The sequence below is a fragment of the Martes martes genome, assembly GCF_963455335.1.
Source record: "Martes martes genome assembly, chromosome: 6".
Taxonomy (NCBI): domain Eukaryota; kingdom Metazoa; phylum Chordata; class Mammalia; order Carnivora; family Mustelidae; genus Martes; species Martes martes.
The window spans coordinates 12,046,958-12,074,812 of NC_137893.1; the positions used below are offsets into that span (position 1 = coordinate 12,046,958).

At 45.3% G+C, this 27,855-nt stretch overlaps 1 protein-coding gene across 1 annotated transcript in view; it reads right to left on the reverse strand.

Annotated features, from left to right (window-relative positions):
• Nucleotides 1-27,855, reverse strand: part of TIAM2 (TIAM Rac1 associated GEF 2) — a 111,643-nt gene that overhangs the window by 76,631 nt on the left and 7,157 nt on the right. Inside the window, exons 4-8 of the mRNA XM_080807247.1 lie at nucleotides 26,142-26,577; nucleotides 20,413-20,585; nucleotides 18,383-18,607; nucleotides 8,020-8,205; nucleotides 7,200-7,346 (exon numbers count right to left, since the gene is read on the reverse strand). Of these exons, the coding sequence (XP_080663373.1) occupies nucleotides 7,200-7,346; nucleotides 8,020-8,205; nucleotides 18,383-18,607; nucleotides 20,413-20,585; nucleotides 26,142-26,577 (1,167 nt within the window). The remainder of the gene's footprint in view (nucleotides 1-7,199; nucleotides 7,347-8,019; nucleotides 8,206-18,382; nucleotides 18,608-20,412; nucleotides 20,586-26,141; nucleotides 26,578-27,855) is intronic.

Below are 27,855 nucleotides of genomic sequence, written 5' to 3' on the forward strand. Positions count from 1 at the left end.
ACTCCACCTCTCCCCAAGCCCCCCTCCCCCACCCGCTAAAAACTAGTTTCCAGGCACCTGGGGGGCTCAGTCTGTTAAACGTCTGCCTTCAGCTCGGGTCATGACCTTAGGGTCCTGAGATGGAGCCTCAAGTCGGGTTCCCTGCTCAGCGGGGAGCCTGCTTCTCCCTCTTCCTCTGCCCCTCCCCCACTGGTGTGCTTGCTTGTTCACTCCCTCTCTCAAACAAAATCTTTTTTAAAACTTGATAAAAGAACAAACAAATCAAAAAACAAAACAAACCAAAACAAAACAAAAAAACCTGGTTTCCCATTAGCCTGCTCAAGGTTCCCAGTTCCTGGAGAAAACGCAGATAACAGCAAAAATATAACAGACCATCTGGTCAAATCCCAGTTTCGCCAGGGCTGGTTATCTAATGTCTCTGGACTTCAGTTTCTTCACCTTTAAAGGGAGCTGAACCCCACAGCTCCGCAGGGAGGTTAGGAACCCTGAGTGGGAGGAAAGGCATCTGCAGGCCTTATCCTGTAAAGGGCCCTGACAATGTCAAAGAACTTCGGTCAAGTTCAGTCTGGACTGCAGAATTAAGCCCCGAAATTCAACAATGGCCAGTATAAAGAGGTGGGTCCTTGTCTCAAAACCCTGAGGAGCTACGGGTGCTGGGGTCACCGCGTGGTCGGCCATGACCGGCCATCCGCAGGAACCAGGGGACTGGCACCCACACCTGGCTCGGGCGTGCCCTCCTCGCGGGCCGCTTCTACGGAGGCATCAATGATTACTCTCTTCCATCAATGGTCGTGTCACTCACGCTCCGTGGGCCTGAAGGAGAGAAAACTGAAGCTCCGCATGTTCTCACAGCAGATGCTTCTGGATCAAATGGCTTCTAATTACTACTTGATCACTGAAGGGAAGTGAGGAGCAAAATCACAATCTGGCTGTCACCAGTGGGCCCTCCACCACAGTCGTTGATGAAAGGAAAGTCTATTAGCAAGTGAGATGAGGAGAAAACACAAAAGGACGTACATGCCCTGGGTTTTCTGAATAACAGCAAAACGTCATGGAAGACAAAGTGTTTATCTCCTTCTTGGGCTGCTGCCCAAACATCAGTTGATATGAAGGGAAAACAAAAACCTATCTATGTACCTCTGTGTGTGTGTGTGTCTGTGTGTGCGCGCGCGTGCATGTCTGTGTGTGTGTGTCTGTGTGTGTGCGCGCGTGCGTGCGTGCATGTTACGCAGGGTCCCACTTAAACAGATTACTACGCTATGGTCAAGAGTAAGTGATTTCATTCCTATTTTCCATTTAAAAAACCAACATTAGCATTTTTTTTTTCCAGTTTGGAGCTAATGACTCATGGGACAATGCTTCATTCACTCGCAGCCACAGAAAGTCGGGACACCCCAAGCCAATTTTCCAGGAGAAAGAGCCAAGGCCCACAGTTTCTGCAATGAAGCTGCTGGGGGAGCTGCCTTCCAGAGCCTCAGCGGGGGATGTGCTGTCACAATCCCAGTAACAAACACCTCCCTTCAAACTCTGCTTGAGACTCATTATTACTCATCAAGAAGCATGCTATGAAAAGCTTTCATTTTGGGCTCGCCAAAATGTCCTTTCAAAAATGCTCAAATAAGACTGGCTTTACTCCAGTCTTAACAGATTTTGAATTAGGATGACTCACTGTTGGGACTGTTACATGGTGCCCCAATTAGAGTGGAATAGTTAAAAGACGCCTGGGACCCCTCCCTCCCAACGCTCGGGAATGGCTGCCTTTCTGTATCACGAACGGACGCCATACGCTGGTTATATCAAGAAGATGGTCTGTGCAAATTATCAATAAACTCCAACAATGATCCGCAGAGGAAAACTAGTAAAATATGATTCAACCAGCAACAGGCAGAATGTTAAGTCCCAAAGATACAAAAAACAAACACCCTTCATTCCACCCGCAAGTCAATTTAAACCTAGTTTTCTGAGTTCTGCCGTCCAAAAATGACAAACACACAATTAAAGAAGCCCTACATGTCAAAAGAATGTATTCAGTGTCCCTATATCAGCGACAATTCTTAGTTAAAATAGGAATAAATGTTTAAGTGTATATGTTTTAAAAAAACAGATGCAATATTTTCCTCTCACTGATTATAGTGCCGCTGGGACTTGTCAGTTAAATTACAAGAAGATCACTTGGTAATTTGAGCACAATTTAAATAAGCACTAAGCTTAATTCTGACCATCAACAGCTTTTTAAGCAAAATTTCTCCCTAAAAAGCCTGATGTAACTTCAGTTAAAAAAAAAAAATGGTTTTGTGAAAGAATCTCTTAACATTCAAAGTAAGAATTTTAAATTATTTAGCGACAGAAGAGATACAAACTTCACAGTTTTTTTATTGCACAACAAACATGACTTCTCAACGACTATTAAAGGACTGCATCTAATATGGACAACAGGCAGATGTGGTGAGTGATACTCTGTCCTTAGTGCGCTATGGACTGAGAATACATAATCACAAAATACAAACTATACAGAGCAAGAGTCCCAATTACAAGCCTGCTGGGGTGACACAACATGGTTGCATCACTGAGGGTAAGAGGAAGCAGACCAAAGAAGTAGACGTGTCCCCGCTTTTCTGTAGTTCCCATTGTGTCACTTTGCTTTCCTGAAAGATCTGTGTTTGTGCCTGTTATAGCTAAGGGAAAAAAGTCCGCAGAAGATTTTCACTTTGATGAAGTCAGGTGAAAAGCAAACACATATTCAGCGTCTGTTTTGCAGCAGCAAGCCCTTGTAGGGACAGCACGCACACCCCAGCAGCAAGAGGGGCACAGCCAAGGTCCTTCCCTGGGGCTACACCTGCAGGTGAGATCCAGCCACGGATCCCGGAACTGGGTCCCTGAGCATCTGAGCTTTACACCTCGACATATTGTGTATCCTTTCGTGAGATGTGCCCCAAGGTATCAGAAAAACCCAAGAAGTTATTTTTTGGCTCTAGGAATGCTCAAAATTTTTCCAGATAAATTAATGGTATTTGCCACTTCGGCTTATGAAAGGTTTCACAGGAATGCCCTCCTTCTGATTCGTGGGGAAACCTGTAATCATGATACAATTTTGTTAATCAAGTTTTTTAAAAAAGATGGTAATTTGGTCTGGATTTTGAAATAGGCTCCACAGGTGTGTAGAAGTAAAGGGGCAGGGGACTGAAATTATTATATTCACTTATAAGTCTGACAGTTTGCTGGTATGATTTATAAATAGGAAGGTTTGAGGGGTTTCTGGGTAGCTCAGTTGGTCAAGCATCTGACTCTCAATTTCAGCTCAGGTCATGACCTCAGGGTTGTGAGACTGAGCCCCACATGGGGCTCTCAGCGGGGGAGGGGTGAGTATCTACTTAAGATTCCCTCTTTCCCTCTACCCTCCCCTGCCCCTGCTCACATTCTAAATAAATAAATAAAATCTTAAAAAAGAAAAAAAAAAAAAAAGGTTTGGATTTGGCTTCCTTGTGGCCCCATGGCTGGTCCGATCTAAGAGGAGGAGAGCACCAAGAACAGAGAGAAGCAAACAGCTACATGGACCCTGGCATAAGCCATTCTGTCTCATACCCGAGCTCTTGCAGCCCCTGACTTCTGAAAAGGGAAGGTGAAAGGGAATGGGGTTTTGAGTGGAGATTTTCTACCCCACCTCAGGACACCGTAGGGAGAGCAGCCCACTAGGAGCAGTGTTGACAATAACACAGCATACTGGACAGCTCTGGGGCCCACAGTCCAGGCCAAGCTCACAGGAAAGCAGAAGAGGTAGCTGTCTGTGTTGTATAATTTTAGGATCACCAGAAATTACCTCCCTTACCCTCCCTTCAGGACCCGTCAACAACGTAATACTCAACCGTTCCTCAGTGTTTCCCAACTAAATTGTCAAGTGGCCAAATTATCCCAATTAATTAAATACTGCCTACTTCTGCAAAAGCATATTAAATTTGTCCAGGCCTATTAAAAATCAGGTTTCAACTTCTACAAACAGTTGAGAGGTTTACTGGACATACAACTCAAGACAAAACAATTTGGGGAAGACAGAGAAATTGCTCAGTAACATGAAACACCGCTGTAGGGGAAGGTGCGGGTTTGAAAAAGAACCCCAAAGGAAAAGCATAACTTCATCCAGACAATCTTTGGCCCACTCCCATCATCCCATTCAGAAATGGTTCTGAGTCATTTAGTCAGAAACTTTTGGCGTCTAGACAAGGACCCTGTGCTCCGCTCTACTGAGAGCACTTGGTGATGCAAAGGCTACTGACTCACAACCTGGAGGGACTGTCTGCGTGAAGATCTCCAACCGCCCTGAGAGGAACATGCAATTTTGGATTCACCAAACTCTCAAAGAAGGTTAAGTATTGCTGAGCAACAGGGAAGTATAAACAAAAGTTGCTCTTTTGATCTTAGACTAGCCATGCCACTTTTAAGACAGGGTTACCATGAATTTAGATATCTTCAAAACTGCTTAGCATTCTGAGAATATCTCTTATTTGCCGACTAGGGACCATATGAATCCTCAATGGGGAAAAGCTCACAGCCTTCCCTTTGAGATCAGGAACACAACAAGGATGTCTATTCTCACCACTGTTGTTCAACATAGGACTAGAAGTCCTAGCAACAGCAATCAGACAACAAAGAGAAATAAAAGGTATTCAAATTGGCAAAGAAGACGTCAAAATCTCTCTCTTCGCAGATGACATGGTACTTTATGTGGAAACCCCAAAGACTCCACCCCCAAACTACTAGAACTCATACAGCAATTCAGTAATGTGGCAGGATACAAAATCAATGCACCGAAATCAGTTGCTTTCTTATACACTAACAATGAATTCTAAATGTATTTTCAACAGATTCATGTAAAGATTGTGAACTAGCACTGCCCGATTAGCGTTTGCATCATCAGTGTAAAACAAGATGGCTGCTCCCCACAGCAATGGTCCCCTCACTGGAGTTATTGGGAGTTTTAAGAAAGCTAAGTTCCAGAAAATGCCTATCTGCCACTTGAATCAAATACCTGATGGACAGGAGTGGAAAAGGCTAATGAAATGGCTCTGCAATGTTCATTTGGCAGCTACCTTTTTCCAGTATTTAAACTTTTATGTTTCATAACCTTTTATAGGATCTTCACATCACAATTTATACTAATTACTACTCTACTACATTTAAAGTTTTAACTTTGAAGGAAAAGTTGGTTACAAATTTTACTTTTCTATAATGTTGTATATTATTTCAGCAATCCTAGATCTTCTTGATATTGTTTTTAACCAAGAAGTACCCATTTCTCAAGAGGTAAAACAGCTCAAAGTTGGGTTTGTCAATCTTTTCTGAATGTGCACAGAACAAGAGAACAGAAATTGGGAAGAAATATACCTAACTATTAACAGCAGTTGTGTTTGGGTAGAGGGACAAGGAATGATTCCTTTTTCTAATTTTCATCTTCTAGATTTTGTACTGAAGTTATAAACATTAAAGATCTGGCCATTTAAACATTTATGGATACCTACCACCTCTACTTCATTCAGTTACATAAATACAAACACTAATTAGTTTCCTATCTTTTTAAAACAAAAATGTTCATCAAAATGCTTTTGCTTCTCAAGAAAGCTTACATTAAGAACATTTACCACATCAGATGGGATAAAGACCATATTAGGCTCAGATATTGTTTGAATGTCAACATCTAAGAAAAAGAAGCAAGTTATCAAGTTATTTATCATTATCAAGACAGGATTGACTGTCTTGATTAAAACCAAAATTTGTCTCAAATACATTCATAGAAGTTCAATTCAAAAATATAAGCCTAGCATTAGCCAATGGTATATAGGTGACTACCATCTATAATGAAGTATTTTCCCACTTACAACGAACCACAATTTTTAAATATAATATTCTTTTCCAATGTATAGGAATATATAAAAATTTTATAGGAATATGCAAAACAGAGGCCATGGAAAAGAGGGTTTGTGTGTTTTTGTCCACCACTCCTCCCTTATGATGCTAGGGCTATAAACAGGTCAAAAGAGTGGCTTCTATCTGTGATTCACACAATTCCCAAAACTAGGACATACAAGCAAATAAATATCCATATAAAATCAGAAAATCAAGTTCCAGAAGTGACCCTCTAACACTGGAAGCCTATTCAGAACAACAACATGTTAAAAGTACAACCAAGCATTTCTTCAGACTTCATCACATTTTTCCTTCCCATTTAAAGGATCAGATTAACACATGAAGAATTCAGCTTTTCAACAGCCTTTGGAAAAACAATAATCCTAAAGCATACTGGTCTGCAACATAAAATTCATTATCTACTAATGTCATTAGGAAATACTTCAGATAGAAGTATTCAAAATGTTCTGAAGACAATTCACTATACATGAGCCCTATTTCAGCGATGAGGGCTCAGATTATTTTTAAAATATTAAAACAGGGGCACCTGGGTGGCTCTGTCGGTTAAGCACCTGCCTTTGGCTCAGGTCATGATCCTGGGGTCCTGGGATCCAGCTCTGCATGGGGAAATCCCTACTCAGCAGGGAGTCTGCCTCTCCCTCTCCTTCTGCCTCTGCCCCTGCTCGTGTTCTCTCTCAATTAAATAAACTCTTTTTAAAATTAATTACTTAAAATAAAATATTAAAACAAGTGTCCTTCCTCTAGGACAATCAGCAGCTGCAAAAGCCCAGTATAGCAGAGCCCTAGGTCCAGGGAGGTCGAAGCCAGCCCCGCCCCACGGGCGCCATGGGAACAAGGGTGAGGAAGGCACTTAACCTCGCCATGTCTCAGGCTTCTCGTCTCTAAAATCTGATGACAAAACGCCTCCTGTGTGTCATAAAGTTAAGTGAGAAAAGTGTCCACCACTATCAACGGAATTTGGTTGCCGTTATTCTATTATTAATTTTACACGTTTATTTTAATATCAAATCTTGGAGGAAAAACTATTCTGAAGGCGACGATTCTGACTACGTTTGTGTGCCCGGAGCTGCAGCTGTGAGCAAGGTGTGAATGCATTTTCGGAAGTGCCAACAGGAAGCGGGGCGACCTGTGTGTTCCCCTTTGGAAAAAACCCCTGGCAAGACTGCATTCCTTTGAATCAACTTCTATCTCATTCTTAACAGTTGCTGAACATTCGCGATCTGCTGACTGTCCAGGATTTCCCACTAAGTCTGCTGTCCCTCCGGTCCTGAGGAACTCGCCTGAGTCATAGAAGGTCTTTTCTCCTTCCCTTTTCTCGCCAGTGTGTCCAGCCCTTTTAATGAAGAAAATATACCCTTCTTGTTTCTTCCTCGCTGGGTCAGTGAGAGTGTTCTTTTCCGGAGGGCAGAGTCATCTCTAGAACATACCTAATTAAAAACACAGGTTTAAATATCTTAAAGCATATTATCTGGGTGACAGAATTCATTGTTGCCTGAACAGAAGTAAGCCCTGCTTTCTGTAGTCATCACTTCTGCCCAAAAGCTACTGCGTGTCTGACATACCAGACACGCACGCACCGTATGGCTACCTCTTGTCTGGATAACGCCAGCCGAGTTTCAATGTTCTGATCTCTCCAGGGTGAGCAGTGGGGTCGGCAAAATGACCCGCAGACCCCCCGGGCTGGGGCTCGTGCTCGCCACGGAGGCCAGCCACCCGGGAGCCGCTGTGGAAAACTCAGCAGGGCTCTGTGTCATACGGACAAAACCCTCTTCCCTCAGCCTCTCCATTCTTCATACCCTCGTTGGCCCTCTTCAGGGATTTCCACCCTCCTGACGGAAGGAAGTGAAACGGACAGAACGGCAGACGCAGAGGTGACTATTTCCTGTCTACAAGTCGCTGGGTTCCTAGAAGCAGCAGCAGAGAACTAGAGTGTCCTGGAGCAGGGCTGCCTCCCACCCTCCATCCCCACAGTGCCCAGCCCCAGGGACCCCCTGGGCAGTACTGGGCTAAGTCACAGGACACCTGACAGGCGACCCACTGGGAAAAGGGGAGCATCTGCAATCCCCCCTGAATGCCACACAGCCTTTCCCAGGAACTTACCAGAGCATGGAAAGAAGAAACTGACAAGATGCCCAGCCTGCCGAGGGCCAGCTTGGAGGGGCGGCTGGCGGCGGCCAGGAGGCTCTTGGGGTTTGGCAGCTCCCCGCCTTGTAGGCTGGCCAGATAGCAACGCATCCTAAACAGATCCATGTGAAACTTCTCCAGGTTCTGCTCCCACTGCTGGATCTGTTTAAGAACGAACAGGGGTGATTGAAATGAAAATGAGAAGGTTTCACGAGTCCAACTGAAAATACGGTCCCTTTCACAAACTTCAAGGAACAATTTGTTTCAGCCGCTGCTGCATGGTGGAAATGAATCTTCCCTGCTCACCCCCTCTCAAGCCCTCCTACCCAGACACAGTGGGTCAGACAGCACCAGACTTCATCAGGATGGCCCGAAACAGAACAAAGCCGGTGGTCGCAATCCAAACCCAGGCCACACCACCATGACCTCTGGAGAACTCCAGCACGCTAAGTCGTGCCAACCAAAGGCAGGATACACAACTGTAAGTAGTTGTTTCACTTTGTTTAATTTCCCTATACACTGCCCGCCTCTGATCTTACACCAGATTAACTAAACTGCACACAGACAGATGCTGGATGACGGACACGGTGTCTTTTACGTGAACGCTGTGCATTCTGAGTAAATGACTCAGTAAGATGCAAATGGACTTCAGGGGTAAAGGCAAATAGAGCTTCTACTCCAATTTTAAGTATATTAGAGAATAATCACCGTCTCTACATCTGAATGAAATTAAAACGCATTTTCACACCAATGAAATGTCAGTGAGCTTCTTCTTCAAAATTGAAGTTATCAATTGGTAAAGGAAGACGGTCAAATTCTGAGGGCCACTTTCCCTCCTGCCAAGGATCAAAACACATTTACCTTTATTTAAAAAGAGAAACCAGAAGGTGAAAAAGGCTCTAGTAACTTGCCAACACAGGGATTCAGCGGCAGAGCGGAAAGCTGCCCTCTCAAGGACGGTCAGAGCTTCTCCACGTTCAGGAGAGGGTCTGCAGTGAAGGCTTGTCATAAGGGTGCACATGTCACTTCACCCGCACCAGCTGCATCGCTGCTTTGGCCAGGGTTAGCCTCCAGGCAGGTTCTAACTCTTCACAGCAAACTTTCTAGGTCAATCGTTAATTCCAGATAAATGGTATTTTGAAGGGTCTCCAACATTTAACACTCTGGTCCCTTCAGTCTCTCCCAAAAGGAAAGCAACACAAACTCCGGCTACTCTCACACAGCCCCCACTCCAAGTCCTCCGGATCGAGTTCGTCGGAAGGTCACCGTGCACCTTCTCTACATGGAAGAAACACAATGGCTACCAGATCGAAAATGATCTGTTGGTTCATCACGGTCTGTCAGCAAAGCTACAAAGTCCCAGATTCTCAAACTCCATAGCAAATTTAACCTTGTGTAAGCTTCTGTACATCCATGTTAGCGATGTGATAGCCAGCTGGTGTCGGCCTTTCGTGAATACTAGAAGGACCTGTTGGCTTTTCTCAATGAACATGCCCAGTCCAGATATGTGAGGAATCTATCCGGTAAGTAGGATGTCTAGGAAACCACCTCCAGCAATTCTGTGAGGACACAGCTCTGGACTAAGAAGCCAGTCCAAACTGTCTCTTCTTCATCTTGCCACATTAGAGAAGTCTAGATTCTAAAAGTAACAAATGGTTATCACACAACCATAAACTGACACCTACCAGGAGCTGTAAGCCACGGGAAAAACTATACTCCCAGTTCTGCCTCTCAAATACCTTCTCTAGCTGATTTCCTGAAAAAACCCACAATTACAGACACCTTCTTTTGTCTTTTAATATGTAGATGTTTCCAGATTGGGCGGTGTATTAAAGCGTATCCCTCCTTTCTATCTACATGTGAAAACATTTACAAGATAATTTCTACGGGCTGTGTTGGGGATGGAAGCATCAGAGGACAGAAAACCCATCAGGTGTCAGATAACATAAAAGAAAGAAGCCCATGCCATCCACGGCGGAGTAAAAAGACAAAAAACGTAAAACAAAATCCGGGTCTATGCCAATCACGAGAGATCGAGGAAGATGACACACTTATATTTTCGGGGAATTCTGCAGTTCACAAAGCATTTGTAAAGGCATCACCTAATGTATTTATGTGACTACACATCAAAACATCACTGGAAAGTGACGACCATTCCCCGCCAACGACACAGAGGCAGTCTTAAAATCTTGCCATTAACACTGTGATCATCTTCAGCACGGCTGGACATCTCCACCCAAAAGTCGGGACAAAATGCAGGTAAATCCATGAGAAGGAAACGGATTCAAATGCTAACATCATTTGGAAGGAAGAAGAGCTTAGGGGATCCAGAGAGCCTAAAGCAGACCTTACAGAGATGAAGAAGTTCATTAACATATGTGATTATGTCTCAAGAGAACTGGTGTCTCAATCAATGTTGTACATGGCAGAGGTCATTTTAAAATTAAATTTCATGAAAAACACAAACCAGAAGGGACTTTATGACTTCTCCATTTCAACAATGTTTCCTATGTTCATCCTGACCCAGCATTTGTGATGGTTAGTCCTACAGGCGTCAACGTGACTAGGCCACCGGGTGTCCAGAGTTGTGGTCAAACATTACTCTGGGTGTTTCTGTGAAGGTGTTTTTGGATGAGAATAACACTTAGATGGGTAGGCTGAGTGAAGCAGATGACCCTCCCCAGTGTGGGCGGGCGTCTTCAACCAGCTGAAGGCCTGAATACAGACCAGAAAGGCCAACACTTCTCCAAGGAAAAGAGAATTCCTCCTGCTTAGTGGCCTTCCATCTGGGATACTGGCTTTTTTCTTTCTGACTTTGGACTTGGAACTGAAACATCAGCCCACCCTGGGGGCCCCATTCCAAGGCTGGGCCCGGAGTCTGCCAGTCTTGGAACGGGAAGATACCATTCCTGAGTCTTGCTGACACTGCGGATCTCGGGACCTATGTGTCTCCACAGTCGTGCGACTGTGTTCGTTATAATAAATCTCTTTATGCTGTTCTCTCATATATCCTGTTGGCTCTGTTTCTCTGGAGAAGCCTGACGGACCCAGCCTTCACCTCTGCAGATTTCTACAGCAGAGCCCGTCATCATCAGCCACACGGCTGTTCTATATTGAAAGACGATTTCTCTCGTTTTGAAGGCCATGGTTCTTTTAGAGACGATCCGCCATGGAGGGTAAATGAACATTTGTGGTTGGGTAAGAAACAACGAAGTATCCAATTTTTCAGACTCACTGAAGTTGAGAGAAGGACCGTGGAGAACACCGGGTGAGAGTGTGGTGAAGACACGGATTCAGATGCTTGGGTTACTTGGAGGGAAGGGGGGAAGCACAAAGGCAGATTCACAAGCTCAGACAGGCTCGTCACATTGAGAAAGTCTGTGACCACACGCACGGAGCTTGCGGGCAATGGCATTACCACACCTTTGTTTCCCATCAGAGGACACGGAGCCCCCAGAGGGCGGATGACTCGCCCTCCCAGAGTAGCAAAGGCCCCCAAGCAGACCCTGAGGGGAGCAGCATGGGGGAATCAGCCTCTATCAAGCACTCACAATGCAGCCCCTGAATCACAGGCCCCTTCGCTCATAAAGCAGGTGACTGTGCACTTCTGAGACCTACCGCAGCAACTCTCATGCACATTTTCATCTAACTGCTACCTTTATTTCTCCCCACAAATCCCCAGGTGTTCAACATGGAAGGATACAAGACTATCTACCCTCTCACTTGGGTGCTCCATTTTTACTGAACGTTTTGTGTTTCAGCCTTCTACAACCTTGATGTGCAAAGCTCAGCCCAAGTTTTAAGCAATTTTTTTTTAAATTTCATTGGAGAGACCGAGTGTGTGTGCGCAAGCATGAGCAGGGGGTGGGGTAGACGGAGAGGGAGAAGCAGGCTCCTCACAGAGCAGGGAGCCCAACGCCAGACTCAATCCTAGGACCCCAAAATCACGACCTGAGCTGAAGGCAGACGCTTAACCAACTGAGCCATCCAGGTGCCCCCAAATTTTAAGCATTAACAAAAAAGATAAACATATTTTATAATTATCAAAATTATGAGATAAAGTAGGAGATAAAGATACATTTTTATAAATGTAAAGGGAGAAACAGAAGACAGCTTTGTAGCTATTACAATTTTACGTTGGGAAATTTCCATCACCATCATCACTAACACAGTAACATTATCTGACGTCATGTTAATCAGGGAATTTCTGGAGATTTTTTTCGATTATCAAACACTAAAATGCCTAAAATCAATCCCCTTAAACCAAGACTGCTTTTCCCCCTTTTTTTCTAAATTCCTTAAATACTGATCATTGTCCCTAGACATTTCTTTATTTTTTAAGATAAATATCAGGACATGAAAATAAACATTCAACTTCTATGTAGACTGAGCTTTCATTTCTTCTAATGTCTTGCACTAAACAGAAAAATGACACGAAGAGAACTCACTCTAAGGAACTGACTTCCACTGCAAAAGAAAAAAGTACTAAGAACAAAATTAAGGAGGAAAACTCCCACTTTTAAGCTCTGTCACAAACACAGGGCAAGAAGTTTCCCCTCTATTGCTAATACGGCTATAGTCATCTAATGAGGTCAGAGAGTCATGGTACACTGTAGACGTGGGGAGCAGGGAGGAGGAAGCCTAATGCTAAAAATAACAGATGAATAAGTGATACATAAAAACGATGACAAGTACATTCCTTCCACACCCAACACCCCTAGAAAAATATTTTCTATCATTTAGTCATTTGATCATAGTATTTGGTCATTTGTCCCTTACAAGATCTGTCCCAAAAGATCATTAGTTTTTCCTTTTTGGCAAATAGGATGAAAACCTCCCATGTAGTATTTCCCAAGCACTACAACCTACCCTTCTCAGAAGAATCCATCATGTGACACAGATTACACTGAAGTTAACATGTGGTTAGAACAACCAACTAAGATTTAGAGAATGTGTTTTGTTTTTTTCCTCTGAGATAGAATTCACATACCATAAAATTCACTCCATTTTAAAATAAATACGCTTCCCATCAAATCGAGCCCAAAAATCCAAGTTATAGAAATCATTTAAAAACAAATTTTAGGGGGGCAACTGGGTGGCGCAGTCGGTTAAGCATGTGACTCTTGGTTTTGGCGCAAGTCATGATCTCAGGATCGTGAGATCAAGCCCCATGTCGGACTCCAGGCTCAGTGGGGAGTCTGTTTAAGATCCTCTCCCTCTCCCTCTGCTCCTCCGGACCGTGCTCTATCTCGCTCTAAAATAAATAAATAAATCTTAAATTTTAAAAAAGCTAATTCTGGGGCACCTGGCTGGCTCAGTCAATACGGCATGTGACTCTTGATCTCGGGGTTGTGAGTTTGAGCCCCATGTTGGATGTAGAGATTACTTAAAAATAAATATACATACATATATATACATATTATATATTATACACACACACACTCATATAACACATAAAAATAAAAACTAATCTCAGTTTTATGCAAAACCATTCATCACATGACTAATCAGCAAGAAAAACACAATCTGATTCGTTACTGAGAGGCAATACAGCCCAGTGGTTAGGAATGCACATTTGTGGTCAAATCCTAGGTCCCCCACTTGTCAGCTCTGTGACATTAGAAAATGTATTTAGGGGCACCTGGGTGGCTCAGTGGGTTAAAGCCTCTGCCTTCGGCTCAGGTCATGATCCCAGGGTCCTGGGGTCGAGCCCCGCATCGGGCTCTCTGCTCAGCGGGAAGCCTGCTTCCCCTCCTCTCTCTGCCTGCCTCTCTGCCTACTTGTGATCTCTGTCTGTCAAATAAATAAATAAAATCTTAAAAAAAAAAAAAGAAAGAAAATGTATTAACTTCTCTCAGGGTCTATTCACTCATCTATCAAATGAGTGACACATACAGCTTTACCTCACGTGGCTGCCATGAAATCACACACCACCATGGCCCGAGATCGGAGCCTTGATAAATAAGCTCAGAGGCCATGAGGATGGGAAGTGAGGCCACAGAGAGGATACCTTAGCTGGGGATGAAAGAGGGAAGGCCTGAGGGAAGGAAGCCCAGAGCCAGCGTTGAGCGTCCATAGGGAGGAGACTCAGTTCCACTCCCACACTACTTCTGGCAAAGCACCAGGGATACAGAAATGGAAAAGTTACAGATCTTTTAAGAGCTCAATTTTCAGACCAGGAGTAGCCTTAAACACAAGGCGATAATTAGAAAACAATGAGATGAGGGCAAGGAGAGAGACCCCAAGAATTATGGGGTATAAAAGAGGTCCCTGGGGGAGTGGGCAGGAAGGTAGGAGGAAGTAACCCCTGAACCCTTCCTCACAGATGAGGAGGGATGAGCCCAGTGAGGGCCGATATGGGCACTGCTAGATAAAGGTAGGACAGGTTATCAAGGGCTTTATCTCACAAGCAGGAGAAGCCACTTAAAGGGTTTTTAAACCCGGCAATCATAGGATCAGATCTGCTCTACAGATGCAACCACTCCAGGTTCCTATGGAAGATGCATCTGAGCAAGGGAAAACGGACAGCCCCCGCAGCGGTCCAGGGAAGGGAGAAGACAGTCCGACTTACCCTCCATCCCTCACCCACACACTGTGTGCCTGAGAAATCAAACCGCCAGGCTGCACCATGGCGTCTCACTCTGCCTTTGCTCATGCTGACTCTTGGCCTGGCATTCCCTTCTCCGTTCCTTATTAACTCCTCACTTCTCAAGAAGCAATCCAGGCATCCCTCCCGCAGGAAGTCTTCCATGATTACACAGGAGGCTAAACTTCTGGTTTGTCTTCCACAACCCTCTGGAATATCATTTGCTCTAGAGTCACCAAATTATGTTGCAATAATATGCTTCACTGACTGGCACCCCGCTAGATGGAGAGCCCCAGGGGACAAAACAGCATCTTCTTTGACTCCCCAGTGTGTGCACACTTGCCGGACCCAGAGATGCACTTAATAAACATTCACAGAGCTAAATGGAGTGCCCGGAACCTCCATCATCCGGCCTCATCTCCTCAGACCTCTTTCATCAACACCTCCCTCTCCAGTGTTTTATTCCCCAAATGGCTTCTCACACACACACACACACACACACACACACTCCATACCGTATTTTCCTCAAGGCTTCATTCACTTTGTTCCCTCCCCCTCACCACAGTTTCCAACTGCCTAGATTCCATCCATCCTCTTTACCAGGTTGAAATTTTAAGTAAATATTTAAAAGGAAGCCCATGTTTCACAAAGCCCAGAGCAGCCCCGAGCCCTCCGCCCCAGCCTGCGGCTCCCGCTGCATCCTCTGCCCCATGCTCACTGCCTCCCCACACCGGGGCCTCATGAGCCACTGCGCGTGGGGGGGGTGGGGGGGACGGACGGGGACAGAATGCATCAGGATGCAGGGAAGCCATTTGGGCGCGGGGGGAGGGGGGGCAAGACCGCCAAAGGGTAGTGAGGTTTTGTCCCTGTTTACTTGTTTAAAATAACGAAGGGGAAGGAAAATAAAGTTCTAACTGGACTTAATTCACAGCTCTTCCTCCCTCAGGACTTCAAAAGGAATCCGACATGTGGCTGGCCGCACGGTCTGCTCCACATTGGATATGCTCAAGTGAAAGCCGCGGCACCCTGCCCGCCTCCCAGCATCTCCAAAAGGCCCCGGGACAAGCCCGTGGGACGGCCTCTTTCAAGCAGAGCACGTCACCGTGCCATGCTCTGAAGCCCAGCCATTACTGCTATGACAGTGTCGTTTTATCTTTTTATTTGGAAAGGGGGCACACAACGATCTTCTCCACCCAAACACTACAAAGAAAATCTGTTCCAGAGACTTTACCGTGCGTGATGTAACGTACTCCGTAAGTTCTGCTCTTATTGGGCTATAAATGACTCTATCTGAGGTTCTTGGGGTCTCTGGAGCAAAGCGCTACATAAATATTTTCTTTTATGTAAAATAAAATATAGTGACGTTGCGAGTTTTAAGTGGTAAGTGGAGAAAGCACTACTGCTCTGTTAAAGACGTTTTTAAAAGGTCGTTTAGGAAAAAACGTATAGTTACAGGATATTTGAGAGATCATGTTCTTACTGGTCTTGATTTGAAAATACCTTTGCCTTTGTAGCTTCGCATAACATTCTCGAGTCAAAGATCATCTCATAAAAATAAATCTAAGCATGTGCTTTTTATCCCCCTTTACGTTTCATACTCTCTGTGTCGGCAAGTAAAGCGCTAATAACTCTCTTTACAACCATCTGGAAAACGAGCAAAGGACAGTGAGCACAACAAATGTAATTCCGGACACCCACCGCAAAGCCCTCTGGGAAAACAAGACTCAAAGACAACCTTAGAAACTGCCAGTACGATGGGGAGAATATTTTCAAGTGGAATTCCTAAAGTCACTGCCAGTGGTTTCGTACCAGAAATGCACCAGTGCAGTATGGGAAGGTAGCTGTGTGCATAGGGGCAAGGGGGACCCAGGGAAGGGGGGGAGGGGGGCACTGAATACTTAGTCCTGTCAGGACAGTGTGCCTAAAATAACTAGTAATGATTCTGACAAAGAATGTATAACGTGCTGCGAGTCATAATTGAAAGAGCTTCTTTAGGCCATCCAACCATCAAAGACTCTCGGGTGTGAGTCCAGTTTGTGTGAAAGTAATTCCCCTCCCACAGACATCGTAAATTAATTGTTTGCCAACTATAAACTACAGTTAATGAAACTGCATTAATGGAATAAAATTATATTTAATGAAAATGCATTTTTTTTAAGGTTGCTTGGACTTCCTGTGGCCATAAAAAGGAAAAGGGAAGCAAAAGAGGTGGGGGGAGATGGGGTGGGCAGGCCAGGAGCCTCTGAAAGTTGCCTGATTTCCCATTTCTCTCGCTGGATCTACACGTCTGAGATTACGTAAGGACCTACAGACTTCAAGGTGGATGTCCCTTCAGAGGAAGAAAGTATGGCTTCAGAGGTGAATTTCAGAGAGCCGGTAGAAGTTATAACCACACTTTCCCCCATATGGTCATCCCGAGACTGTTTTATTGGGGCACCTGAACACTCTGAGACACGGCAATCCATGAGTTTCACCTTTGAGGATAGACAGACTAGCACGGCTCCCGGATCCTCGAAATTCAGGACCACCCGTGAGCTGCGGTACACGGAAAACTGAGACGACCGTTTCTCCCCCGCAAGCTTTCTGGTTTGCCAGGTAACCCTGACGCAGCATCACATCTCTCCACACCACAGAGACTGAAAGCTGGGTGATGGGGACTGGCCTCAGCACCTCACTCTTCCGCGACAGGTGCAGGCAGAGAGCAGAGGGGACCCAGGGTGAGCTCCTGGTGGCGGCACTTCCTCCGCCGTGGTGCTCCTGCCAAACTCCCCAACACCTGCCACCTCCCCACCGTCTGCCTGGCAACCCTCTTCTCAGGTCCTGTTAATATAGTTGGACTGTGCTCCCAGGTACTCTTTAGATAAAGGGCATATCCTCAGAACAGTTCAGTTCAGGAGTGTAGTATACGCTCATTGAGGTTCTACAGAATTATGGAAATTATATACTCTGAAATAGGTTTTCCATATTAACCGTGAAACTTCGGTAGGGTCCCTCTGCACCCTGGTAGCCGCACATCCAGACCAGTGCCACCCCACCAACGAACAGCTCTCCCCATGTCCACCTGTCCTCTGAGCCACTGCCTCATTAACCGTCTAAAGACCCTGCATCTAGGAAGAGAGAGATGCGAGAACCCTCATGGCCATGTGTCCATGGGCTTAGGGTGCATGAGCAAAGGAAAACAGATATTCAAAAGCTGCTTCTCCTCCTCCAAAATGCAAACAACACAGAAACGAGCTATTTCATTCTGATAATGGAAGTGGAACTAGACCAGAGAAATCATTCTCCTTAGCACCATATCTGTTATAAACAGAAAAAATATATATATATATATATACTGGTTTTTTGGAACCCAAAGATGGAAATAGCTGTGTCACACTAAACCATACTTCCCAAAGCCACCCTCTCTGTTAGAATCCTCTCTGTCTAATCTTCTAGTGGTTTTATTATATAAATTTTGGTCTGAAAGGGACAATATATGAGAAAAATCAGCCAGGCAAGAAGGAACTAATCAGAATTATGAAAAACGACTTGGTTGCAAATATTCCACTGGATATACACAACCACCAAAGGTTGGAAATAAAGCCTATCCCATCACCAATGTCACAAAAGTGCTGCCGTTAAGTTCTTGCAACAAGAAGCCACAGAAACGATCTCCCCCAAGAGGGGTAAGGAACATTGCCGCCATTTGCACCCCAACTCGGATTTTCGTGGCGCGTGACATGAGCAAGGAAAGAAACCACAAATAAGTAGTACCTGGTTTTCTATGGCCTTCCTGTTCTTTGGGTCGCTCACGATGGACAGCTGCAGCTCTGCCATCTTTTTCATCTTGCTGTCCATATCTATCTTCTGAATGAGGTTTTTGGTCTGGTTCTTGAGTAGCCGAACCGTGTCCTCTTTCCCATGCTTCTTTGCAAAAAGGGATGCACAAGCTGAATGTATGGCAGTGACCCAGTTTTCGAGATCTGTCTGGCTAGTGGCCTAAACACAGGGGGAACAACATTAAAATGGTTGTCTTTAAGCACCGGGAACATACATAAGGGTTCTTCTTTCTCTGATCTTCACTTAACTTCAGACACAGTGACTATACACATTTTTCCACATAAGAAAAATATTTTGAAAATAAGGCGAGTCTCAATAAAGCAGAATAAGTAAATTACTACGATTCTTAGCAGGCTGAAAACCCCTTCCGCTCCCTCAATATCCAGAAAAACCACATACATTCAAGCTGTGGGTTGATCGTCCAGTGATCTCTGGGATCATACAATAGGACCTACTGGGAGAATTTCTTAGAACTAAGGATATTTTGCCTGAATCACAAAATACTCATCTCATACTTGCCCCTGAGAAGTTCATGTGGATGTTTAGAATTTTTCTTTCAAAGATTTTATTTATTTGAGGGAGAGAGAGCACGAGCAAGCGCGAGCGCATGAGCAGGGGGGAGGGGCACAGGGAGAGGGAGAAGCAGACTCTCCACTGAGCCTAGAGCCCAATTCAGGGCTCGATCCCAGGACCCTGGGATCATGACCTGAGCCGAAGGTAGATGCTTAACCCACTGAGCCACCCAGGCGCCCCAGTCCATGCAGATTTAATCCAATGCTCTTACCTTCCCTACAATTCAGATTAACGGCAATTCCTTACTTGGCTTTAAAAACGTAAGTGAGGAGAAGGAAAATCAAACCTCAGGCCCTGGATCTTGTAAGTCAAGTAGTGGACAGCAAGAAGACTAGAGGCCCAGTGAGTTCACCTGGTACTGGCAACAGGAAATCCTGTCTGTGCAGAGAATCCTAGATTCCCAAAGTCAGCAGAGAGAAGACTAGGCAATTCTGCAGGGCTCCTGAGAATAGCCAGGACCAATGTCATTGAGACTCCTGAAGCAAGGACCTAGGAGTCTTCCCTGAGCTTTTCTGGTCAGACAGAACCTGCAGCACTGGGTCTACACACAGCACTCAATTTAGCCCAGGAATCACTTCAGAAATATACTTTACTTCCTTCACTTCCGCCCCTTTTGAGTTCATCAGTAACAGCACCAATGGTTAGAATTTCTTCAGCACTTAACACATACACATTATTGACCCGTAATGTGATCCCGTAAGCTACTGTTATCCTACTGACTAAAGGATCGATAGCTCAGAGAAGTTCAGTAGTTCTCCAAGATGGCGCACACACCCAGCAGCAGCACCAGGATCTCACCCCTAAGGCTGACACCAATACCACAATGACGAGCTTGGCATCCCACCATGCTCGTCAACGTTGCATCTGCTAGAAAACTGCTAAAAATCGTAATGGGAGACAACTCGAAACTTAACATCCTGAGTCCACTTCCACTGGAAAATGAGACCTTACAGCATTTGTCCTTAAGGCTTTCCTGAAAAGCTTCTTTTTCACTTCTCCTGGGATTCTAGGGAAAAATCTAAAGCTCTCCTAGCTGTATTCTGTAGGCTTCACTTGAGAGTCTCCACTCAGAGAATTTCAGACCTTGCACCACCAGACCGTGAGCTACGCCAGAACGAGGACCACGGTTTTTCTCTCCTCAAATCCTCAAGACCATTCCAGGGGGCACAGCCTGGAACGTGAAGAGTGTTCCAAGAAATGCTTGCTGTATGAACGACTGGATGAACACGGGCCCCATGCCACCTGACGGTAAGCAGGGGCTGGTTCTCTTAAGCCCCAACCCAAAGCCTAACTCTATTCCATTGGTAAACTATGCCTCTTCATTCTGTCCTTCTCATCCTCCTAGTACACAAGCCATCGCCTCGACCTCTGTCTAGAAAGTTCGGCAGTACCTGGAAAAGGTAGACGTCTCCAAAGGAGTTGCTGAGGCAGAACACATTTTCCTTCTTGGGATGTTCTGGGACCGATTGCACTATGCTGTCTTCTGCAAACAGTGCACACCGAGGGGCACTGCTCTGGTCCATGGAATTCTTCCCATAGGTCTCATAGAACAGCAGGGTGCAACCTACAAGACAGAGAAGCAAATTACATCTCTGTCACAGTCTTGAGGATCTGGGAAGGCAGGGAGAAGGTAAGGGACACATGAAGGAAAGGAAGGAAGTAGGAAGGAGGGAGGGCGAGCGGGGGGGCGGGGGGGAATAGAATGAGACAATCAACGATGTAATACAAAAGGAAATTCTGGTACCCAAAGTATGCCTTGTTTTATTAGCGTAACTCAGGTGAAAAGGAGAAGTTTTTGTAAACATATCATATTGTCATAGTAATAACAATACCAAGCATTTATTGTTGCTTACTCTGTCAGAAACTCTTCTAAGTTCTTCAATGGCTCATTTAGTCCCCACAGCAGCCCCAGAAGGCAGGTGTGGTTATTATTAACCCCATTTTACAAATGAGAAACCCGAGGACTTATACCACTGTGCAGGTCCCACAGCTGGACTCTGGCAGAGCAGGGACCTGAACCCAGGCGCTAGCCCCAGAGCCCTCCTTCTCGACCACGGCACTGCATTATTTAAGAAATCCGAATGCAGAGAGAACAACCATGTTCATTAAATGAGGGAGCTTCTTATACTTACAACTGGTGGTAACAAGAAAACCTGCAGAACTTTGCCATTTATGAGAAAGCACCCAGTTAATTCTCCAAATGCCACATAAAATAATTTAACATTAGTGTATTCTTTTACCGCACAGTAAGAGGAAATAACACTATGAATTTTACTAGTTTAGATTAAGAGGGGAAAATGAAACTAAATATCCCTTGATTTTAAAATATGACACAAAGGGACACCTGGGTGGCTCAGTCATTAAGTGTCTGCCTTCAGCTCAGGTCATGATCCCGGGGTCCTGGGATCGAGCCCCGCATCGGGCTCTCTGCTCAGCAGGGAGCCTGCTTCCCCCTTCTCTCTGCCTGCCTCTCTGCCTACTTGTGATCTCTGTCACCTAAATAAATAAAATCTTTAAAAAAATAAAATATGACACAAAAATGCTTGCAAATACCTAGCTTTCCCCTATAAGCTAATGAATTATTGTGGGTAGAAGTTATGAAGGATCTACTTTGATAATTAGGAGTGCCTTATAATTATTAGACATAGCTTTCAAGCAAATTCTAAAATGTTCACAAGCATGTTCTCTTATTGAAAAACCTTCATCTGATAAACACTTCTGAGCACTTCTCACGTGCTGAGCCCTGGCATCCAAATACGGCGGATAAGGTCACCATCCCCCTGCTTTGCACAGCCTCTCCTGCTGATGTGAAGCACCAGCTGCTCTCAGCCGCACAGCCAATGAATGAGGTCCAGTGCATGAGTGTTTGCCCCTCGGAGTTCGAAGTCCTCACTCACAAAAGTCTAAATGTTAAAAAAACAAAACAAAACAAAAACCCATTTCATGCTAGCCAGTGTCATTTCCTCCTTCGAAAATCCACATCTTAATCTGGACACCTAAGCTCAGATCATGGAACCCAGGGCAGCACAGAAGCCAGGAGAACAAGATGCTGGCAGGTAGCTGTGCCCTCAGAAAGAGCATCGTGACACTTTCCCCCTCCGTGGTGCTTAACGATCTCAAGACGCTCTAGCAACCTTTCTTCCTGCAAACAAAAGGCACCCACACTGAGGCTAAGAGAGACTTCCAGAAGGGAAAACAGTAGGCAGTCTCCGACCAGGGCTGTTCCTGCAGGGCTGAGCCAGTCTTTTTCCAGCCACTGATGCACTTAGAAACAATGTTCCCAAATCTTTCCATCAGGAAAGGCCTGTCTGACTGCTGCTATGTATGCAACCTGCCATGACCTGGGGACCCAAGGGCCAGGGTCAAGGTGACAGACCCACGCCAGTTCTGCCCAGTCCAAATTCTTTCCAATCGGTGAACATTCACTTCCCAGCTTCCCCACCATTGTACGCCCAGCGGCTGTGGTTTGAGTCATGACATCTAGAGGAAATGAACACAACCTTGGGCAGATGCCAACATGCCGCCAACTCAAACGCCCCATCTACCGTGGCAGCGTGAAACCAAAACAGGACATGTCATGTTAGACCCAGGCCAGGAGGGAAAACAGTATGCACGATTTCACTGCTATTGAACTTACAGAAACAGGAAATCAGTGGTAAATCTATTACATCAAAGTTAACCTCATCTGTGTCTCCCATGCTGGGGCGATAAGGCTGAGGGAAAGTGGGGCACCCCTGTCTGTGGCATCTCCCGTCCCCGTGGCCCCCACTCAGGGCTGCAGCCAGCAGCCCTGCCCGGTCCCTGCCAGGAGCTGGGGTTGGCCTGGAGGGCTGCCAGCAGGGGTTCTTCTCGCCACTGTAGCAGAAAGAGAAAACAGACCAGAACGGCGGCAAAAGTACGAAAATAGATGACGTGCCAGTAGAAGTATCACCAGCGGAAAAAGGGAGTTCGTCTCATCTTTCCTGAAACCCACCTTTTCTCGACACCCTCTCAAGCCACACTCATCACACCACCCCCTCATGCATGGCAAAACCACTGGGATCCCCGAATTACGGCAGGAGCCCCTCTCCTGATTCACTGGAAGACATATGGAAAGCAGCATTACCTTTGTTAAAAATGTAATGACATCCTCCAAGCCCTAGAAAACATTTATGCCCTTAGCACACTTGACACATGACACAGGTATACAACTAGTGCTTATAGCTGCTCTCTCCAAAACACCATAAATACTTCAAGAATTTATAATTCTGCTTAAATGTACATGCTTGTATACATACATATATATATACGTGTGTGTGTGTGTGTGTAACTAAGATTAAACCAAACAGTTAAGTCCAAACATTACAACTTGGATTCCAAGCCAAGAAAGTTCAACTCAGCCTAGTGAATTCCCAGAGGAAAGAGGTATAGAAAGCCACATGGAAAAGGTTATGCTGGAAAAAAACATCTTTATCGCATAACTTTCCTTGGCTGCAAAGGGAAGGAAGGAATGTGTGCTTGATAACATTCACACTTACAAAGCACCCTTTCTCCATGGGTCTTAAAGGGTTTTAGGAGCAAACACCACGGCAGCAGAGCGCAGGCAAGAGCGCAGACCCTGGGGCAGTCAGACAACTCAGGGCCGTCCCCGCCACGGGGGTCAGTGGCAGGAGCCCCCAGGCCTCAGGTAGGTAGGCCCCAGGATGGAAAACCCTGGAGGTGGGCTCTTCCAGCTCTAAGGGAAACCTGCCTTAATCTCCTCCCCCAGGAAGCCTCCCACAATCTGGCTCTGCACAAATGTCTTCAGAAGCAGGGAAATCAGGAAGAGAGCCTCCTGCCACTTGCTCATGGCTCTGGTCACTGCTGTCCTTCTAATTCGGAATCAGCTTGCCATCCTAACCCCTGGGGAACGAGAAGAAATTCAGCACCCCTTCCACAGGATTGCTGCTCACGGCCACCCCACTCCTGGCCTTCTCCAAGCTAAATGTTCCTAAATGTACACCATATAGCATGGCTCTAACCCCCCGGCTGGGGTTAGGTCATGGACAGACAAACACACACCATCACCGGCCTCCACCACCTCTGGAGTGGGAGTTGGGGGAGGGGGTGTTTCAGAGCCATTAAAACAGGCAGGGAATGACTTCCCAAAGCATTCATTTTAACAAACAAATTTTACATTAAAAAATAAATACAATAAATAAATACAATTTTTTTAAAAAAGCAACACAAAACAGATACACGTCTCATACGGAGTCAAGTGCATCGCTTTCAAACAACACGCCAGAAGGAGGCGGCTTCGGACTGTGATTCATAATCAGTCCCAGATGCTCGCTCTCCTGAGAAGACATTTTCCCTCCCGTCTCCAATCAGGGATACTTCAGGTCGAACCTATTCAAGAAGCCCCATCTGCTAACAAACAGGGCTCCTGCACTATCGTGCCCCCAAGGACAGGATGGCCAGCTCCACCCAGGGCAGAGGGAGGAGAGACCGCTGCGGCTCTAGAACCCGGGACAGCTGGAAGAAGGAAGCCAAAGATCACATCCACTCTTTTAAATCGCACTTACTTTTATCTTGACTTCATCACATTGGAAACTCATTCAAGGAATGGCCTACAGGGGCACCTGGGAGGCTCAGTGGGTTAAGTCTCTGCCTTTGGCTCAGGCCATGATCTCAGGGTCCTGGGACAGAGCCCCGCATTGGGCTCTCTGCTCCGCGGGGAGCCTGCTTCCCCCTCTCTCTCTGCCTGCCTCTCTGCCTACTTGTAATCTCTCTCTCTGTCAAATAAATAAATAAAATCTTTTTTAAAAATAAAGAAAAGAAAAAAGAAACGGCCTACAGCTCAACCCCCGCCCCCCAAATCTCCTTGTAATGCTTGGCGGCCACAGTTCCCTATCCTGTACTTGGATGGTTATTTGATTATTAAACCTGAGAGCATAACGTATCCCTTCAAACTGTATCTTGGTAGGTTCAACCCCTTATTCCAACTCTCCAAATCTCGCCCGTCATTTGGCTAAGAACCTGTCTCCCCAGGATGCCCAAATGAGAGGTGAGCTCTTGGCCCTTCCTCAGCCACAATGTATCACAAGCTGGAAAACAGGACTGGGACTTGGGTATTATAAACCATCCAGTTTGCTAGGGAAAAGCATCACTTAAAGGCAAAATGCCTTCCAAAGTGCATCCTTTCCAGACAGGCTTCTGAGTTATTATGAAATGGCACCAGTTCCCCAAGGCTGGGGTGGGGGCATCTCATAATTTCTACAAGGTGGGGTGGGGGCGGGAGTGGGGAGTAGCAAGAAAGGAGCCCTGTGGGACGGCTCAGGCCTTCCACACATAGCGTCTGCAGAGAGGATTCCCATTTCTGCTTTCCCCCCGGGACGGGGAAGGCGGTCACCCGATAATGAGGTCTGGCTTTGAACACCACACTCAGTACCTCTGACGGAGTCACAAGATGACTGAGCACATGTGACTGTGAGGCTGCCCCGCCTGCTCGCATCTGTGTAAACCGTCTTCACATCCGTGTAAATCACACCATGCTGACTCGGAGCCTCGCTCCTCCTCAGGACATTAAGATCACTTCCAATCTACGCAACCGCAGGGAGCCTGGCAATTACCATTCTTAATTGGCAATGCTTCCAAGAAACTTTCATAATCTTAACAAAACAAATCCTTACTCCTATTTCCTTTACATTAAAAAAGGGGGGGGGCATTTGTTTGGGATGATGACAATTAGACTTCCTCAGTTGATAAAGGTCAGAGGACATCCAGATGTTGTGTCGCATAAGGTGAGGATACCTGTGAAGAACAGGACACTCACGATCTGCATTTGGTTACTTATTTGGAATATTTTTACCCCCAGATGCAGAAAAACTATTAAAGAATGGTATGGAAATACCTAAAAAATAATAAGCTATACCTATCAAATTCAATCACTATGTACTAGAATGAATAATACATACAAATATTACGTAAGCCATATTCTCCAGGTGTGAGAAAATATCTGTAGCAAAGCATGCCGGGAGACATTGTATCAAATCCCTTCACATTGACACAAATCAACCGTGGACTGACTGGTGCTTCCTGGGAGAGGGCACAGCTGGAAGAAATGATTCCAGTGGCCCCCTCGAGTCAACAAGGCACCTACCTTTCAGTGTTACCCAGTACTGTTTCCACTTCCTCCGGGCCACCAACTCGAGCTTCCTTTCCTTCTGCAAAGTGACGAGGGGTTTGAAGAACAGCCATCCGGCTTTTCGGACCACCCCTTGTTCCTTCTCAAAGAGCAGATCAAGTTGCTCCAAAGAGCTGAGGGACCCGCTGCTGGAGTCTGCGGTTTCTGTGGACGTTTCTACATTCTCTGTGTTGGTCCTGCTCATTTCCAGCTCCCGCATGAAATTCTCATAAATGTTCTGTTGGAGGGGATCGCTGCCAATTGCATGAGCGGATTCGCTTCTCTGGGGCAGGATCTGAGCTGAGCCCCCAGACCACAGTGAAGCAGACATCTGGAAGGGCCCCTGCACGTCTGCATTCAGTCCATCTGAGCGGCTGTCAAAGTAGTCACTGCCTTCCTTGGACCTCGGCTCCTGTGAGCAATGCAGACGACCACCCATCAGAGGTTAGGTACATCCAAAGCATCCCTTCCCCAACACTGGAAACACGTCGTACTGCTGTTTGCTAATGCTGCTGCCACAAAGCAAGACTCTTTTAACAAAAATTCATCTTCAAACATTAAGTCACCAAACCAGAAAGAACTGTAGAAATAGTGTTGCCCAACCCAATCCAGAGCCAGTGGAGTCAATGCTTAAAGATAGGAACTGACTAAAGACTCCCGACAATCCTACCTCTAACCTATGCTGAGCATCAAGAAATTAACTAGTGTATTTGTAACACATTAGTGAAGATTTCTAGGCTGACATTTCTTTGCTGACTGTGAACTGGTGTCTTCCTGGAAGGAATTCGTGCTCCTCATCCAGGTCTTCCTCCTGGATTCTTTTAAAGGTAGAAAATCTCCAGTTCCAGGGTCAAGGGGTTTAGGGAATAAGTACTCAATGTTGTCAGGTATTGTTATGCAAACTTCTCTTCCTCTGCCCAAAACAGTCAGTCCTCAGCGTCTTCCTACCCCTACCCATATTAAGATTTGAGGATGTCTATCATCTTATTTTCCTTCTTGAGATAGTAAAAACCACACACGTGGGATTCTTCATCTACAAAAAGTATTTCCTAGTAATGCTGTTTTTCATAAACAGTGTTTTGGGTTTTTTTTACTTAATTTGAGAATTTCTCCCATGAAAGGAATATATTCATTCACTCACATCCTTTCATCTGAACATCTATTTTATTCTAGCCATTGGGGATACCAAAGACATGATTCTTAACTTCAACATGTACTGCAACATAAAATCAGACACTGGCAGCTCTAAATAAAATTAATATTTATAAAATAATGGCTGCCCCCCATGAGACTACAATGCACTGACAGTCAGTGGCCAAGCAGAGCTGAAAACACGGAATGTTTCCTCATTTAGAGAAGTCCGGTTATTTAAGAAGAATAACTTTCAGACAGGCCATTCACTGGTAAACATCAGTAACTACATTTTTCAGCAGAAGGTAAGCCTAATTTAAGACTTAAGACTCTAACATTCCAAATTTAGAGCTTAGATTAAGTAAGTCTGCAGAGCAGTGCTCAGTGTACACATCTACTCAGCTGCTAGAAGACTGTCCATTATATTGTCTTACCCATTAAAACAAAAATAAAATTAAATAAATAATAAATATATAATAATTTAAAATAAAAATGAGTCAAGGCCACTGACCAAAGGCCTTATTCTGAATATTCCACTGTGTGGAGGGGTTATCTTTTC